A 19,157-nucleotide genomic window follows, 5' to 3' on the forward strand; every position below is an offset into this window, starting at 1 on the left:
AGATACTTCCTTTATCCATCTCTCTGGTGAATAGATACTTCCTTTATCCATCTCTCTGGTCTATAGATAGATACTTCCTTTATCCATCTCTCTGGTAGATAGATACTTCCTTTATCCATCTCTCTGGTCAATAGATACTTCCTTTATCCATCTCTCTGGTGAATAGATAGATACTTCCTTTATCCATCTCTCTGGTGAATAGATAGATACTTCCTTTATCCATCTCTCTGGTGAATAGATAGATACTTCCTTTATCCATCTCTCTGGTCTATAGATAGATACTTCCTTTATCCATCTCTCTGGTCTATAGATACTTCCTTTATCCATCCCTCTGGTGAATAGATAGATACTTCCTTTATCCATCTCTCTGGTCAATAGATACTTCCTTTATCCATCTCTCTGGTGAATAGATACTTCCTTTATCCATCTCTCTGGTGAATAGATAGATACTTTCTTTATCCATCTCTCTGGTGAATAGATAGATACTTCCTTTATCCATCTCTCTGGTGAATAGATACTTCCTTTATCCATCTCTCTGGTCTATAGATAGATACTTCCTTTATCCATCTCTCTGGTAGATAGATACTTCCTTTATTCATCTCTCTGGTGAATAGATAGATACTTCCTTTATCCATCTCTCTGGTGAATAGATAGATACTTCCTTTATCCATCTCTCTGGTAGATAGATACTTCCTTTATTCATCTCTCTGGTGAATAGATAGATACTTCCTTTATCCATCTCTCTGGTGAATAGATAGATACTTCCTTTATCCATCTCTCTGGTGAATAGATACTTCCTTTATCCATCTCTCTGGTCTATAGATAGATACTTCCTTTATCCATCTCTCTGGTAGATAGATACTTCCTTTATCCATCTCTCTGGTCAATAGATACTTCCTTTATCCATCTCTCTGGTGAATAGATAGATACTTCCTTTATCCATCTCTCTGGTGAATAGATAGATACTTCCTTTATCCATCTCTCTGGTCTATAGATAGATACTTCCTTTATCCATCTCTCTGGTCTATAGATACTTCCTTTATCCATCCCTCTGGTGAATAGATAGATACTTCCTTTATCCATCTCTCTGGTGAATAGATAGATACTTCCTTTATCCATCTCTCTGGTGAATAGATAGATACTTCCTTTATCCATCTCTCTGGTCTATAGATAGATACTTCCTTTATCCATCTCTCTGGTCAATAGATACTTCCTTTATCCATCTCTCTGGTGAATAGATAGATACTTCCTTTATCCATCTCTCTGGTCAATAGATACTTCCTTTATCCATCTCTCTGGTGAATAGATACTTCCTTTATCCATCTCTCTGGTGAATAGATAGATACTTCCTTTATCCATCTCTCTGGTGAATAGATAGATACTTCCTTTATCCATCTCTCTGGTGAATAGATACTTCCTTTATCCATCTCTCTGGTCTATAGATAGATACTTCCTTTATCCATCTCTCTGGTAGATAGATACTTCCTTTATTCATCTCTCTGGTGAATAGATAGATACTTCCTTTATCCATCTCTCTGGTGAATAGATAGATACTTCCTTTATCCATCTCTCTGGTAGATAGATACTTCCTTTATTCATCTCTCTGGTGAATAGATAGATACTTCCTTTATCCATCTCTCTGGTGAATAGATAGATACTTCCTTTATCCATCTCTCTGGTGAATAGATACTTCCTTTATCCATCTCTCTGGTCTATAGATAGATACTTCCTTTATCCATCTCTCTGGTAGATAGATACTTCCTTTATCCATCTCTCTGGTCAATAGATACTTCCTTTATCCATCTCTCTGGTGAATAGATAGATACTTCCTTTATCCATCTCTCTGGTGAATAGATAGATACTTCCTTTATCCATCTCTCTGGTCAATAGATACTTCCTTTATCCATCTCTCTGGTCAATAGATACTTACTTTATCCATCTCTCTGGTGAATAGATAGATACTTCCTTTATCCATCTCTCTGGTCAATAGATAGATACTTCCTTTATCCATCTCTCTGGTGAATAGATACTTCCTTTATCCATCTCTCTGGTGAATAGATACTTCCTTTATCCATCTCTCTGGTAGATAGATAGATACTTCCTTTATCCATCTCTCTGGTCAATAGATACTTCCTTTATCCATCTCTCTGGTCAATAGATACTTCCTTTATCCATCTCTGGTGAATAGATACTTCCTTTATCCATCTCTCTGGTCAATAGATAGATACTTCCTTTATCCATCTCTCTGGTCAATAGATACTTCCTTTATCCATCTCTGGTGAATAGATACTTCCTTTATCCATCTCTCTGGTCAATAGATACTTCCTTTATCCATCTCTGGTGAATAGATACTTCCTTTATCCATCTCTCTGGTGAATAGATAGATACTTCCTTTATCCATCTCTCTGGTGAATAGATAGATACTTCCTTTATCCATCTCTCTGGTGAATAGATACTTCCTTTATCCATCTCTCTGGTGAATAGATACTTCCTTTATCCATCTCCCTGGTAGATAGATACTTACTTTATCCATCTCTCTGGTAAATAGATACTTCCTTTATCCATCTCTCTGGTGAATAGATACTTCCTTTATCCATCTCTCTGGTCAATAGATAGATACTTCCTTTATCCATCTCTCTGGTGAATAGATACTTCCTTTATCCATCTCTCTGGTCAATAGATAGATACTTCCTTTATCCATCTCTCTGGTGAATAGATACTTCCTTTATCCATCTCTCTGGTCAATAGATAGATACTTCCTTTATCCATCTCTCTGGTAAATAGATACTTCCTTTATCCATCTCTCTGGTAGATAGATACTTCCTTTATCCATCTCTCTGGTGAATAGATACTTCCTTTATCCATCTCCCTGGTAAATAGATACTTCCTTTATCCATCTCTCTGGTGAATAGATACTTCCTTTATCCATCTCTCTGGTCTATAGATAGATACTGACTTTATCCATCTCTCTGGTAGATAGATACTTCCTTTATCCATCTCTCTGGTCTATAGATAGATACTGACTTTATCCATCTCTCTGGTCAATAGATACTTCCTTTATCCATCTCTGGTGAATAGATAGATACTTCCTTTATCCATCTCTCTGGTCAATAGATAGATACTTCCTTTATCCATCTCTCTGGTGAATAGATAGATACTTCCTTTATCCATCTCTCTGGTGAATAGATACTTCCTTTATCCATCTCTCTGGTGAATAGATACTTCCTTTATCCATCTCTCTGGTAAATAGATACTTCCTTTATCCATCTCTCTGGTAGATAGATACTTCCTTTATCCATCTCTCTGGTGAATAGATACTTCCTTTATCCATCCCTCTGGTCTATAGATAGATACTTCCTTTATCCATCTCTCTGGTGAATAGATAGATACTTCCTTTATCCATCTCTCTGGTCTATAGATAGATACTTCCTTTATCCATCTCTCTGGTGAATAGATACTTCCTTTATCCATCTCTCTGGTGAATAGATAGATACTTCCTTTATCCATCTCTCTGGTGAATAGATAGATACTTCCTTTATCCATCTCTCTGGTAGATAGATACTTCCTTTATCCATCTCTCTGGTCAATAGATAGATACTTCCTTTATCCATCTCTCTGGTGAATAGATAGATACTTCCTTTATCCATCTCTCTGGTGAATAGATACTTCCTTTATCCATCTCTCTGGTGAATAGATACTTCCTTTATCCATCTCTCTGGTGAATAGATACTTCCTTTATCCATCTCTCTGGTCTATAGATAGATACTTCCTTTATCCATCTCTCTGGTCTATAGATAGGTACTTCCTTTATCCATCTCTCTGGTGAATAGATACTTCCTTTATCCATCTCTCTGGTCTATAGATAGATACTTCCTTTATCCATCTCTCTGGTAGATAGATACTTCCTTTATCCATCTCTCTGGTCAATAGATACTTCCTTTATCCATCTCTCTGGTGAATAGATAGATACTTCCTTTATCCATCTCTCTGGTAGATAGATACTTCCTTTATCCATCTCTCTGGTCAATAGATACTTCCTTTATCCATCTCTCTGGTGAATAGATAGATACTTCCTTTATCCATCTCTCTGGTGAATAGATAGATACTTCCTTTATCCATCTCTCTGGTGAATAGATACTTCCTTTATCCATCTCTCTGGTCTATAGATAGATACTTCCTTTATCCATCTCTCTGGTAGATAGATACTTCCTTTATCCATCTCTCTGGTCAATAGATACTTCCTTTATCCATCTCTCTGGTGAATAGATAGATACTTCCTTTATCCATCTCTCTGGTCTATAGATAGATACTTCCTTTATCCATCTCTCTGGTCTATAGATACTTCCTTTATCCATCCCTCTGGTGAATAGATAGATACTTCCTTTATCCATCTCTCTGGTGAATAGATAGATACTTCCTTTATCCATCTCTCTGGTCTATAGATAGATACTTCCTTTATCCATCTCTCTGGTCTATAGATACTTCCTTTATCCATCCCTCTGGTGAATAGATAGATACTTCCTTTATCCATCTCTCTGGTCAATAGATACTTCCTTTATCCATCTCTCTGGTGAATAGATACTTCCTTTATCCATCTCTCTGGTGAATAGATAGATACTTTCTTTATCCATCTCTCTGGTGAATAGATAGATACTTCCTTTATCCATCTCTCTGGTGAATAGATACTTCCTTTATCCATCTCTCTGGTCTATAGATAGATACTTCCTTTATCCATCTCTCTGGTAGATAGATACTTCCTTTATTCATCTCTCTGGTGAATAGATAGATACTTCCTTTATCCATCTCTCTGGTGAATAGATAGATACTTCCTTTATCCATCTCTCTGGTAGATAGATACTTCCTTTATTCATCTCTCTGGTGAATAGATAGATACTTCCTTTATCCATCTCTCTGGTGAATAGATAGATACTTCCTTTATCCATCTCTCTGGTGAATAGATACTTCCTTTATCCATCTCTCTGGTCTATAGATAGATACTTCCTTTATCCATCTCTCTGGTAGATAGATACTTCCTTTATCCATCTCTCTGGTCAATAGATACTTCCTTTATCCATCTCTCTGGTGAATAGATAGATACTTCCTTTATCCATCTCTCTGGTGAATAGATAGATACTTCCTTTATCCATCTCTCTGGTCTATAGATAGATACTTCCTTTATCCATCCCTCTGGTGAATAGATAGATACTTCCTTTATCCATCTCTCTGGTGAATAGATAGATACTTCCTTTATCCATCTCTCTGGTGAATAGATAGATACTTCCTTTATCCATCTCTCTGGTCTATAGATAGATACTTCCTTTATCCATCTCTCTGGTCAATAGATACTTCCTTTATCCATCTCTCTGGTGAATAGATAGATACTTCCTTTATCCATCTCTCTGGTCAATAGATACTTCCTTTATCCATCTCTCTGGTGAATAGATACTTCCTTTATCCATCTCTCTGGTGAATAGATAGATACTTCCTTTATCCATCTCTCTGGTGAATAGATAGATACTTCCTTTATCCATCTCTCTGGTGAATAGATACTTCCTTTATCCATCTCTCTGGTCTATAGATAGATACTTCCTTTATCCATCTCTCTGGTAGATAGATACTTCCTTTATTCATCTCTCTGGTGAATAGATAGATACTTCCTTTATCCATCTCTCTGGTGAATAGATAGATACTTCCTTTATCCATCTCTCTGGTAGATAGATACTTCCTTTATTCATCTCTCTGGTGAATAGATAGATACTTCCTTTATCCATCTCTCTGGTGAATAGATAGATACTTCCTTTATCCATCTCTCTGGTGAATAGATACTTCCTTTATCCATCTCTCTGGTCTATAGATAGATACTTCCTTTATCCATCTCTCTGGTAGATAGATACTTCCTTTATCCATCTCTCTGGTCAATAGATACTTCCTTTATCCATCTCTCTGGTGAATAGATAGATACTTCCTTTATCCATCTCTCTGGTGAATAGATAGATACTTCCTTTATCCATCTCTCTGGTCAATAGATACTTCCTTTATCCATCTCTCTGGTCAATAGATACTTACTTTATCCATCTCTCTGGTGAATAGATACTTCCTTTATCCATCTCTCTGGTCTATAGATACTTCCTTTATCCATCTCTCTGGTCTATAGATACTTCCTTTATCCATCTCTCTGGTCTATAGATACTTCCTTTATCCATCTCTCTGGTCTATAGATACTTCCTTTATCCATCTCTCTGGTGAATAGATACTTCCTTTATCCATCTCTCTGGTCTATAGATACTTCCTTTATCCATCTCTCTGGTCTATAGATACTTCCTTTATCCATCTCTCTGGTCAATAGATACTTCCTTTATCCATCTCTCTGGTGAATAGATACTTCCTTTATCCATCTCTCTGGTGAATAGATACTTCCTTTATCCATCTCTCTGGTCAATAGATACTTCCTTTATCCATCTCTCTGGTGAATAGATACTTCCTTTATCCATCTCTCTGGTAGATAGATACTTCCTTTATCCATCTCTCTGGTGAATAGATACTTCCTTTATCCATCCCTCTGGTGAATAGATACTTCCGTTATCCATCTCTCTGGTGAATAGATACTTCCTTTATCCATCCCTCTGGTGAATAGATACTTACTTTATCCATCTCTCTGGTAGATAGATACTTCCTTTATCCATCTCTCTGGTGAATAGATACTTCCTTTATCCATCTCTCTGGTGAATAGATACTTCCTTTATCCATCTCTCTGGTGAATAGATACTTCCTTTATCCATCTCTCTGATAGATAGATACTTCCTTTATCCATCTCTCTGGTGAATAGATACTTCCTTTATCCATCTCTCTGGTCAATAGATACTTCCTTTATCCATCTCTCTGGTAGATAGATACTTCCTTTATCCATCTCTCTGGTGAATAGATACTTCCTTTATCCATCTCTCTGGTCTATAGATACTTCCTTTATCCATCTCTCTGGTGAATAGATACTTACTTTATCCATCTCTCTGGTAGATAGATACTTCCTTTATCCATCTCTCTGGTGAATAGATACTTCCTTTATCCATCCCTCTGGTGAATAGATACTTCCTTTATCCATCTCTCTGGTGAATAGATACTTCCTTTATCCATCTCTCTGGTGAATAGATACTTCCTTTATCCATCTCTCTGGTGAATAGATACTTCCTTTATCCATCTCTCTGGTGAATAGATACTTCCTTTATCCATCTCTCTGGTAGATAGATACTTCCTTTATCCATCTCTCTGGTGAATAGATACTTCCTTTATCCATCCCTCTGGTGAATAGATACTTCCTTTATCCATCTCTCTGGTGAATAGATACTTCCTTTATCCATCCCTCTGGTGAATAGATACTTCCTTTATCCATCTCTCTGGTGAATAGATACTTCCTTTATCCATCTCTCTGGTGAATAGATACTTCCTTTATCCATCCCTCTGGTGAATAGATACTTCCTTTATCCATCTCTCTGGTGAATAGATACTTCCTTTATCCATCCCTCTGGTGAATAGATACTTCCTTTATCCATCTCTCTGGTGAATAGATACTTCCTTTATCCATCTCTCTGGTGAATAGATACTTCCTTTATCCATCTCTCTGGTCTATAGATACTTCCTTTATCCATCCCTCTGGTGAATAGATACTTCCTTTATCCATCTCTCTGATGAATAGATACTTCCTTTATCCATCCCTCTGGTGAATAGATAGATACTTACTTTATCCGGGTATTAAATCACTTAAATGCTGTCTTAGTAAGCGTTTAAGTCAATTGATCAAGGTGTTATTTATCGTTTTGTTCTTAAATGTGAAAATATTTTTAATATTCTTCTGCTTTGTGTCATCTTCAGTTCTCCAGGAAGGATCAGGGCGTGTACAAGGCGGTGCTCGGTGACGACAGAGGAAAGGATTCATCCTCCTTCGACATCTCAGGAAAAGGTACGTCTCTTTGTTCAAACTCAGTCACTTACTTCAGTGTTGGTTATTAAACAGAAACATCATTTGTTTTGTGTCCTTCTTTCATCGACAGTGTTTGACGACATCATCAACGCCCTCGCCCAGAATGCAGGTGAGTCCGTTCAGCTGATTCACAAACAGTGTGTGTGACAGGAGGAGTGTGTTTCACCGTACAAACCATGCCAATATGATTCCACACATTTACAGTAAAGGGCTCTTATGGCCTCGGGGTTTTCAGTAAATACCTCTAGTTCATTCAGCCTGAAGGTCGGACCTAAAAAAAATGACTACGCCTTTAAACGGTGAGAGGGGCCCGAGGAACTTTGAGTACTTCTTGAAAGGCTATTTGTAGGTGTTTAAGTGTGTTTAATGGCTAGCACATGGCTCCTCCCAGGATGGATGACCGTTGAATTTACACTTTCTTTAATGAGATTTTTTAATTTTTAATTTATATATTTGTTTACTTTTGTATTTTTTGTTTTTTTAAAGTATAGGTTTTGGTGGTAGAAGCGCTTGTAATACAAACCATATTCTAAAGAGTATTTTATATATTTTTATTTTATTCGTTTCCTATTTTATTCTAAGATTTTTTTTCTGGTGTTTGTATGTTGAGTGAAACATGTTAAGTGGAATTAAATAGTGCAATCATGACTTTCGTGTGTGTGTGTGTGTGTGTGTGTGTGTGTGTGTGTGTGTGTGTGTGTGTGTGTGTGTGTGTGTGTGTGTGTGTGTGTGTGTGTGTGTGTGTGTGTGTGTGTGTGTGTGTGTGTGTGTGTGTGTGTGTGTGTGTGTGTGTGTGTGTGTGTGTGTGTGTGTGTGTGTGTGTGTGTGTGTGTGTGTGTGTGTGTGTGTGTGTGTGTGTGTGTGTGTGTGTTTGTGTTCAGGTGCCTCTGCCTCTGAGCTGGTGCTTCAGTGCACACCAGAGGGCATCAGGCTGCAGTGCTACATGAACTACTACACAGAGGAGATGAAGACCTCCTGGAAACACAAGTACAGTTAAATTAAAATACTTAATTCAACTCCACCTAGAACTGAACATGTCTACGGGATTCAAATATTACATTTGTCAGTGGAAATGTAACTACTACAAAGCTTGTATTAGTGTAAACAAAAAAAGTGGTTTGTTTGTGAACTAGAGCTCCAGCAATTAGCCAAATAATGAATACGTTGACCTACATGAAAATAAACAGGAACTATCTGATATTAGAATAATCGTTTATTTCATGTTAAACCGGCTAATTATGGATTTATCTCTGTTTCATATCATATTAAAGGGGATATCTAAAAAAGACATTTAAAGACATCAAGTATCAAACCATCCAGGATTCAGTAAATTCATGGCCTGTTTCTCCCCTAAAATGATTTCAGAAGCATATTGAAGTGTACTGTTTGGCTGTAGAGTGAGATATGGTAGGATTGACTCTGCATTACAGGCTAATTGACTCTGATTGGTTGTTTTTACCGACTGTAGCTTCAAACTAAAGCATTAAATGCATGTCGTCGTTCTGGTTTCACTGCAAAAACTCACATCCAGAGCCGTCAGCTGTCAGGGAGAAATACCTCAGACGATGTAATCAGAAGTCAGAAAATGCTGCCCTCACTAATTAAGCTGCAGTAAAAACTGTGAGAAAAAATATACAATTGAATTCCTCTACACCAGGGGTGTCAAACTCAAGGCCCGGGGGCCAAATCCGGCCCGTGACTTCATTTCATGTGGCCCCACAAGAGCTTGCAAAGAATATAATATGTTTATTATACGGTTACATGACGATTTACAGAAGCACGTTGCCCATAAACTACATGTCCCACAATGCATCTCAAATTAGACTTTTTATCAGAATTTGAATTTTTTTTTCAAGATTTGACTTTTTTTTCAGAATTTGGCTTTTTTTAAAAATAATTTTGTGACATGCGCACTGAGGAGACTTGCAATTATTTGCCGTAGACTTCTGCTTTCAGACGTGGTTAATTATGAAGTGATTACCCTATCCGATAATAATCCAATGCAGAGGCAATAATGTAATATAATACATTATTTAATATATATGAAATACTTATACATTTATTATTATATAGTCTTATGTATAAAACTGGCTCTTTGAGTGCAACATGATGCTAATGTGGCCCGAGTTGAAATTGAGTTTGACACCCCTGCTCTACACACTTTCAACAAGGTAGATGGACCTGCAGCGCTTATGTTATTATTATAATGAAAGCACTTATACAGAAAATGCTGATATTAGCGTCCATGATGCATGATGTCATAGAATACAAGAAGGTAAATAAACAGACAAAAAAAGTAATAAAGAAAAACCAACAGACGGGATATTGCCAATTTAAATCTAGGTTGAAGAAGTGTGTTTTCAGCTGTCTCTTATGCGTCTTGAAAGTTTATTCATTTGGTAGGATGTTCCACAGTTTTGGAGTTGTATCTACGTTCTTTGAGCTTCTGCACCGTAGATGTTTTTAGTTTCTGTTTTGAGACTCTGATTTCTTTCTGTAATGTATAACGGATGCAGGGAGAGTAAGATCGCCTCCTCTGAGAAGATGAGGATCGGAGGAACAGCGGAGATGGCGTGGATGCAGATCTGTGATCCGTCCGATAAGGAGAAGGGAAAATACTCCATCGAGATCTCCGACGGCGTGCAGACCCACGCCAGGACCTTCGACCTCTCCGGACAGGGTGAGGAAATCACATCTGTTTTTGATTTTTAATACTTATTAGTTATGGACTTATTTTGTTTTATGTTTTAGTTTTTATATATTTAGTTATTTTGTGTGTACTTGTAATTTGTTAAAATAATAAATAAAACAAGACAGAGAAACATGCTTAAAATAAAATAAATAAAATAAATAAAATAAATAAAATAAATAAAATAAATAAAATAAATAAAATAAATTAAATAAATTAAATAAATTAAATTAAATAAATTAAATTAAATTAAATTAAATAAAAAAAAAATTAAAAAAAATGTAATTAATTAAATCAATGTAATTAATTAAATTAAATTAAATTAAATTAATTAAATAATTTAATAATTTATATGTAATTTATATAATGACATTAAAATCATATCTCATTACCTTAAAAAAATCACTTCTGTTACACTGAATTCACACTTTAGTCTGAAAAATATTTTTATGTTAATTTCAATCTATTGTTGATTTTGTATCTTTACATGTTGAGCCTTTTTCTACGTATGTTTGGTTTTCTGATTTTTTCTTTCTGAGTAATTTTTCCTTCCTTCGGCTTTGTTAAATCATGATCTAATGTTTCCTTCTACAGCATACACCGATGCCTATGAGGAGTACCTGAGACTGAAGTGAGTTATTGACCAGTACAGAATCTATTTTAATGTATTTTTTATTTCAATCCTAACCATGCCGTATTCTTTTATCTTTTAGGTCCGCTGCATTTGCTGAGAAGAGTGAGTATATCGCTATTTATCCTCCTGACACTGTCACTGAGAGATTATGTACTCCTATAGACTCACGACTGATCATTAGGGGACATATTTGAGATGTTTTGGTTAAAGTCATGAGATTTTAAAGACACCTCGAGGGACATTCTGAAGAGTTCAACGAGTTTGAAATTCCTCCTCCTTTCCTTCCACACATCCTCTCCTTGTTTAGACTGCGTTACACGAACATCGCCTCACAATGGAAACAGGGCGATAATGGATACTGAGAAGCATGTCTTTATATCTCTAATACAGGGGTGTCAAACTCAATTTCAACTCGGGCCACGCATCATGGTTGCACTCAAAGGGCCAGTTTTATACATAAGATTATATAAGAATAAAAATAAAAATATTTAATATATATAAAATAATGTATTATATAACATTATTGCCTCTGCATTGGATTATTATGGAATAGGGGAATAAGTTAATAATTAACTACGTCTGAAAGCAGAAGTCTAGGGCAAACAATTGCAAGTCTCTTCAGTGTGCATGTCACAAAATGATTTAAAAAGAAAAGCCAAATTGAAGTGAAATTCTGAAAAAAAAATCAAATTTTGAGAAAGAAAAAAGTCTAATTTGAGATGCATTGTGGGACATGTAGTTTATGGGCAATGTGCTTCTATAAAGCAGCATGTAACCGTATAATAAACATATTATATTATTTGCAAGCTCTTGTGGGGCCACGTGAAATGAAGTCGCGTGCCGGATTTGGCCCCCGGGCCTTGAGTTTGACACCCCTGCTCTAATATGAACGAAGTATGAGATTTTAAATTAAAATACATTTTGTTTTTATAGGTGTACCGATAAATGTGCTTATTTATGTTGATCTGTACTTTACACTATTTGTATAATTGTACTTATATCTATAAGTTGATTGTTATCAGAACCAGAATTCCTCTATTCGTCCCACAGAGGGGAAATGTACGTTGGCACAAAAGTGTAGAAAAAATGAAACCGGTTTGCACATAATATTTCAAATTAAAAATGATTACAATTAACAGAAGTACACATTCAGGTAGCGGCAGATGGGTTTACCCTCCCTGGGACTGCAGCTGGACATTTGTAAATAACAGGCTTTGCAGGGAAACCTTTAAAAAACCTTACGAAGTATCAAATATGAAAGAAAATACAAGAGAAAAATAACTATGAATAAGATGTTTTTAAGTTTATTATTTAAGCTTAGAAAAAACTGAAATCAAGATACATGTATCTAGTATTACAAATGTGCTTTATGCTCAGTGTTTTACTTAAATGAAATGATTAGGATGTATAAGAAATGTATTATTATTAAGTAAATGCATGCTGTATCATACGGCCAACAACGAAAGTTTACATGACCACAAATTAAAGTGTACAAAGCAAAAATAGGATTTGTGTGCATCGTTATACCGATTTTATTTAAATTGTATTATATATCGTAACCTCGTAGTAATCCCCTTTTCTTTATTTTAAATATGTAACAGTAATCGGATTACATAATTTCTTCTGTAACTAAGGAAATACAGTTTGAATATACTTTTAATTTGTATTCTAATAACGTAATCCCGTTTAAGTAAATTGTTTTCCAAGCTGGACTTAAAGCTAAATCTGGCATATATCGTCTCGTCTAAATAAACCCTTTATTAAGGTAAGAGTTCTGTATTCTTTTAGGAGGTAACATATATGTTGTTGTCTCTCCTCAGACCGTGGCAGAGTGGTGGGTGGTCTGCCTGATGTTGTCACCATTATGGAAGAGAAGGTGAGGAAACATATGTTAATAATATTAAAGATGATATTAGTATATATTGAGGTGTTTTGTGTACATCGTTACTAGCCACCAGTATCAGTGAGGGGGGGGTCGAGGAGTTTTACTGCCCTGTCAGCATTCCTACAGGCAGCAGGTGTTGGAAGAAAAATGTTAAATAAGATTTATGACCCGCCACGTCTCCTGTTTGGAGGCTAGACAGGAAGGCTCTTTACATTTGTATAGGTTCACAAAGAAATCCCAACTCAAGGTTAACCCACTAACTAGCTTTTAGAGCTTTAAACAACATCACAAAGTCTTCATCCACAGAGTTTGTGATGTGTCTGAGGACATGCCGGCTCAGTAGCGGTTGTGGTTTTATATAAAGATGTTTCAGGACCACTTGACTGTATAAGCAGGAACACTAGTAGTTTAATCATTATCTTAAAAATGGCTGTAAAGAAAATAGAGGCGTAGACCATATCACAAAGTCTTCATCAACAGACGGAGATTGCTGAGCTTTGTATAACTTGCTGACATGCTATGTAACTTCAATAGGATTACTTGTCTGGGTTGGTGTAGAATAACACATCTCAACCAAGTTTCAATTCCATTTGTAAAAGATCAAACCGCTTTTATAAGATGTTTTTAAACATCTGAGAAAAGAAAAAATGTTCGGTTATGTTGTGATTGGTCAACCGCTTAGAGATGTCCCGCCCCTTAGCCTATCAAATGCAATGTCTTGGAGCGCGAGCCAATAGAAACGTGAGTGTTACATAGTGATGTTACTATGTTCAGGAAGTAAACAAAGAGTCCAATGGAGGCATGGAAAACTCAAAACACAGGGATTGTAGCCTTTGCAGACCATTTGCATGCACTAACACCTATATAACACACTACAGGAAAGGGGAACCCCCATTAAAGCAGAATAAATTATATTTCTAGGTGCGCTGACGCTGTTGCGACAGGGTTTAAAAATGACAGGTTGAGTAGTAATGAAATGTTGTTGTGGTGTTAAAAAAACAGACATCTTTAGTACATTTTGACCCGATCTCCCCCCCCCCCCTCTCTCCACAGTCTCTGAGCCTGACCTGCACCGTGTGGGGCGAGCCGACCCCCGAGGTCTCCTGGTTCAAGAACGAGCAGGAAGTGGCCTCCAACGAGCACACCACGGTCACCTTCGAGGGCGGCAAGTTCGCCAGCATGCTCATCAACAAGGTGACGCCCGACGACTCCGGCAAGTACAGCATCAACGTGAGGAACAAGTACGGCGGGGAGTTCGTGGAGATCACCGTCAGCGTGTACCGGCAGGGAGAGAAGATCCCCGAGCCAAAGCTGGGGCAACCCAAAACCACCGCTGCTACCCCCGTCCCGCCTAAATCCCCCGCTCCTGCCTCCAAAACCCCAACTCCCGCCCCTAAATCCCAGACCCCGGCCTTCATGAAGAGCCCGACTCCCGGATCTACTCCTGCTTCTACTCCCATCCCTAAATCTCCGACTCCATCTCGCGGCGTGAAAAGTCCGACTCCAGCCAACACTCCCGCTTCTACCCCCATCCCAAAATCTCCGACTCCATCTCGTGGCGTGAAGTCTCCAACTCCGCCCAGATTCATGAAGTCTCCCACCCCTCCCAGGAAGTAAAGGGAAGTGGGGAAGTCTGCGGGGGGAATGATTGCTGTTAGCATCGCTGATTCGTAGCGTGAGTGTGAAACCACGAGGTTTTAAGTAGTCACTGGTAAGAAGCCTGGATAAACACTTCCAACGAACGAGCTTCTAACAGTCTTGTTTCTATAAGTGCTCTCTCATTTCTGAGAGCACGATATATATAATAAAAAAAGAGAGGGTGGCTTTAACAGTGGCTACTAGCATAGATTCCCTTTTCGTGTTAATATCATTCAACTGCTCTGAGTGGGTTAAAAAATGCAAAAAACGTAGAAACATTTTTTAAAACCAGGGTGGATTTTTCAAAGCTGCACCTTCCACTATGCAACGATAGTGGAACGCCTTATGGATGTTAAAGGATAATTCCAGTTTATTACAACTTTGGTCATTATTATAAGTCACTTTAAAGAGGGCATGAAGGTCAGGAAACACAGGCAGTATCCATGGTAACCACACTTATTTGATGGACAAAAGTCAAAATAAGTTTTTACTCCAAATACAGGGTTTTTAATCATGTTTCCTCCCTTGTCTCTCTAGCGATGTATTCCCAGGTGTTATCAGTTTACCTGGTGAGCACCAAGGTATCATAACCACAAAAAAGGAGACCAAAACTAACAAAATAAGACCATAATTGTTATAAACGGAAATCACCCTTTAAACGGAATAACCTGGGAGTCTTCAGGCACAGCGCTGGGTTGGAAATGAACACCAGATTCCAGATCATGTTTTGTTTTCTCTCTGGGGTGTTTCAAGTGTTCCTCCTTTATCCCAGGTAGCTTCACCAGCTGACGATGATCCTGTGAGTTAATATATTCACGTCTTCCTGCCCTGTGTCTTCAACTTGTCGTGTTTCCCCCAAAGCTTTGAAACAGCAATAAACGTTACTTATCAACCTCCTCTCTGTGTCTCTGTGATTAATAGCGTCTCTTATTCATCTATCTAGCTCTTATAAGGACGTTTGAGATAGTTTTGCCCCAAAAGGAAGAAGGGTTTATTGGTTTAAAATCTGTCCGAATGATTGTATAGTTGTCATTAAACCTATAGATTTGAAGGTTCAGATATCCGCCTGTTTGTAAACTACATGGATCTCTAAATATTAAACATTTTAAAATTACTGACAAGTGAAGGTACTAACTCCAAACACCAGAGAGGCCTCGACATCAGTAAAAGTGATTCAACCGTACTTCTCTTAAAGGTGGGGTAGGTAATTTTAGAGAAACCAGCTCGAGTGCGCGCTAGGATTTGAAAATACACGACCGGAGAAAATCTGCGACTTCCTTACAGAGCCCCTCCTCCAACACACACGAACGCGCACATGATCGAGATAAGTTTGTGCACAGATGAAGGCTGACAGGCAGGTAGGCCATCCAGTTATTTTACCCGGGCCGGCTCAGATGATTGGTCGTGCTTTTTACAGCGCCACGGCTTCCACAGATGATATATTTGTATTGTAGTTTTTGTCAAAGCACTTCAGATATTCATTGCTATCGTGATGTTAAGAGCATTCCATGGAATATAACAACAAGTGTATCTCGAGCCGGTTTCTCAAACTTACCTACCCCACCTTTACTGTAAGTAATAATTTATTTAATTAACCCTCCTCTTTTTTGGCCCAGAGTTTTCTCTTTGCAACGACATTTATATTTCATGCCCCAGAATGCACCACGGCTCCAGTTCCTGTATGTTTTGAAGTGATAGATGGCGTGTTAGAAAAATAATTTATATACTGTATATCCCCATTGTGTAGCACGACAGGGGAAACCATGAGAGACTTTGAGTTTGTTTTGAAGTACAGAAAAGTGTGAGTGACCTTCGATCATTATTGAATTACAACAGTGCGATGTGGAGCTAAATATTGAGTTCATCCCTTTCATTATCTTTAGCTGATACTCCCTGATCACATTTCAAAAGTGCCTCCACTTAGAGAACATATTCAACAATCTTTTGCAGTCCAGTCTGAATTCTCTCTTGGAGATTAAGGTTTCTCCTCCCAAGCTGCACATTGCTCTCAACAGAAACCAGTTCACCCTTAGCAGGATGAATGGGTGATTCACACCGGTAATGGCTGCCAGTTCAAACCCTTTATTGGAGTTCAAAATGAAAACACAACAACTCTAACTGGAGTTCAAAATGGGTTGAGTGAGCTTGCTTAAAAATGTGATATTACCCCTAAGACATTTTAAAACGATCTACAACAGAAATATACTAAACCAATTCCTTTGCACTCTACATCTGTATTCTCTTGAAGATTATAGTACTCCTTCACATTGTTAGAGGCACTTGACACTGCACCGTGGCCATTGTAAGGTTCATATCAGTATGTAGTGTCTCTACTTTAAAGAGTCCTCTCCTGCTGATGTTCAGGTGTATATCAGTATGTAGTGTCTCTACTTTAAAGAGTCCTCTCCTGCTGATGTTCAGGTGTATATCAGTATGTAGTGTCTCTACTTTAAAGAGTCCTCTCCTGCTGATGTTCAGGTGTATATCAGTATGTAGTGTCTCTACTTTAAAGAGTCCTCTCCTACTGATGTTCAGGTGTATATCAGTATGTAGTGTCTCTACTTTAAAGAGTCCTCTCCTGCTGATGTTCAGGTGTATATCAGCATGTAGTGTCTCTACTTTAAAGAGTCCTCTCCTGCTGATGTTCAGGTGTATATCAGTATGTAGAGTCTCTACTTTAAAGAGTCCTCTCCTGCTGATGTTCAGGTGTATATCAGTATGTAGTGTCTCTACTTTAAAGAGTCCTCTCCTGTTGATGTTCAGGTGTATATCAGTATGTAGTGTCTCTACTTTAAAGAGTCCTCTCCTGCTGATGTTCAGGTGTATATCAGTATGTAGAGTCTCTACTTTAAAGAGTCCTCTCCTGCTGATGTTCAGGTGTATATCAGTATGTAGTGTCTCTACTTTAAAGAGTCCTCTCCTGTTGATGTTCAGGTGTATATCAGTATGTAGTGTCTCTACTTTAAAGAGTCCTCTCCTGCTGATGTTCAGGTGTATATCAGTATGTAGAGTCTCTACTTTAAAGAGTCCTCTCCTGCTGATGTTCAGGTGTATATCAGTATGTAGTGTCTCTACTTTAAAGAGTCCTCTCCTGTTGATGTTCAGGTGTATATCAGTATGTAGTGTCTCTACTTTAAAGAGTCCTCTCCTGCTGATGTTCAGGTGTATATCAGTATGTAGTGTCTCTACTTTAAAGAGTCCTCTCCTGCTGATGTTCAGGTGTATATCAGTAGTGTCTCTACTTTAAAGAGTCCTCTCCTGCTGATGTTCAGGTGTATATCAGTATGTAGTGTCTCTACTTTAAAGAGTCCTCTCCTGCTGATGTTCAGGTGTATATCAGTATGTAGTGTCTCTACTTTAAAGAGTCCTCTCCTGTTGATGTTCAGGTGTATATCAGTATGTAGTGTCTCTACTTTAAAGAGTCCTCTTCTGCTGATGTTCAGGTGTATATCAGTATGTAGTGTCTCTACTTTAAAGAGTCCTCTCCTGCTGATATTCAGGTGTATATCAGTATGTAGTGTCTCTACTTTAAAGAGTCCTCTCCTGCTGATGTTCAGGTGTATATCAGTATGTAGTGTCTCTACTTTAAAGAGTCCTCTCCTGCTGATGTTCAGGTGTATATCAGTGTGTAGTGTTTCTCCTGTGACATGCTTTAATGTTCAAAAAGCTCTTTATTGTTCTCATACTGCCTGTGCTGCAGCACCTCTTTTCACCCTCTGTCTGAAACCAGAGCCCAGTCTGCTCTGATTGGTTAGCTGGCCGGCTCTGTTGTGATTGGTCAACCACATAGAGATGTCCCGCCCCTTAGCATATCACGTACAATGTGTTGGAGCGCAATAGAAGAGTGATTGTTATATAATGATGTCACTTAGTTCAGGAAGTAAACAAAGGAATCAAATCGAGGAGTTTCAGGCAGGGGGGGGGGGGGGCGGGGGGAGTGTGTGGGAGAGAAACTCCCTCTGAAGGGAACACAGGGATTGTAGCCTTTTCAGACCATTTACATGCACACAAACTATAACACAGTACAGGGAAGAGAAAAACCTAAAAAGCTTAATTGGGCCTCTTTAAAAATATAAAGTTTTCCTCTCAAACTTCTGACTGCACGTAATCCATCTTTTGTAGCAGGATCATTTTGAAAGGTAATGTACTTTTTGTCAGGAGGCACCATGATCCCTGCGGCTGCACTGAATAAACAAACACAAACATGCTCATATTGTGTTGTATTCAGGCTCAAAGGGTAAACAAACCTGCTCTCACACCTGAAACTCACAGGTGAGCAGAGAGGGGCGGGGCTTGTTTCAGAATGAGATCTGTCAGTGCAGCCAACAGGGTAGGT

At 38.0% G+C, this 19,157-nt stretch overlaps 1 protein-coding gene across 1 annotated transcript in view; it reads left to right on the top strand.

Annotated features, from left to right (window-relative positions):
- myom2a (myomesin 2a) overlaps positions 1 to 15,718 on the top strand; it is a 57,321-nt gene extending 41,603 nt beyond the window's left edge. Inside the window, exons 29-36 of the mRNA XM_079690964.1 lie at positions 7,867 to 7,954; positions 8,046 to 8,084; positions 8,857 to 8,962; positions 10,492 to 10,655; positions 11,259 to 11,295; positions 11,378 to 11,400; positions 13,119 to 13,174; positions 14,237 to 15,718. Of these exons, the coding sequence (XP_079547090.1) occupies positions 7,867 to 7,954; positions 8,046 to 8,084; positions 8,857 to 8,962; positions 10,492 to 10,655; positions 11,259 to 11,295; positions 11,378 to 11,400; positions 13,119 to 13,174; positions 14,237 to 14,800 (1,077 nt within the window). The 3' untranslated portion in view covers positions 14,801 to 15,718. The remainder of the gene's footprint in view (positions 1 to 7,866; positions 7,955 to 8,045; positions 8,085 to 8,856; positions 8,963 to 10,491; positions 10,656 to 11,258; positions 11,296 to 11,377; positions 11,401 to 13,118; positions 13,175 to 14,236) is intronic.
- Positions 15,719 to 19,157: the final 3,439 nt, after the last annotated feature.

The sequence above is a fragment of the Notothenia rossii genome (genome assembly GCF_949606895.1).
Source record: "Notothenia rossii genome assembly, chromosome: 1".
NCBI lineage: Eukaryota > Metazoa > Chordata > Actinopteri > Perciformes > Nototheniidae > Notothenia > Notothenia rossii.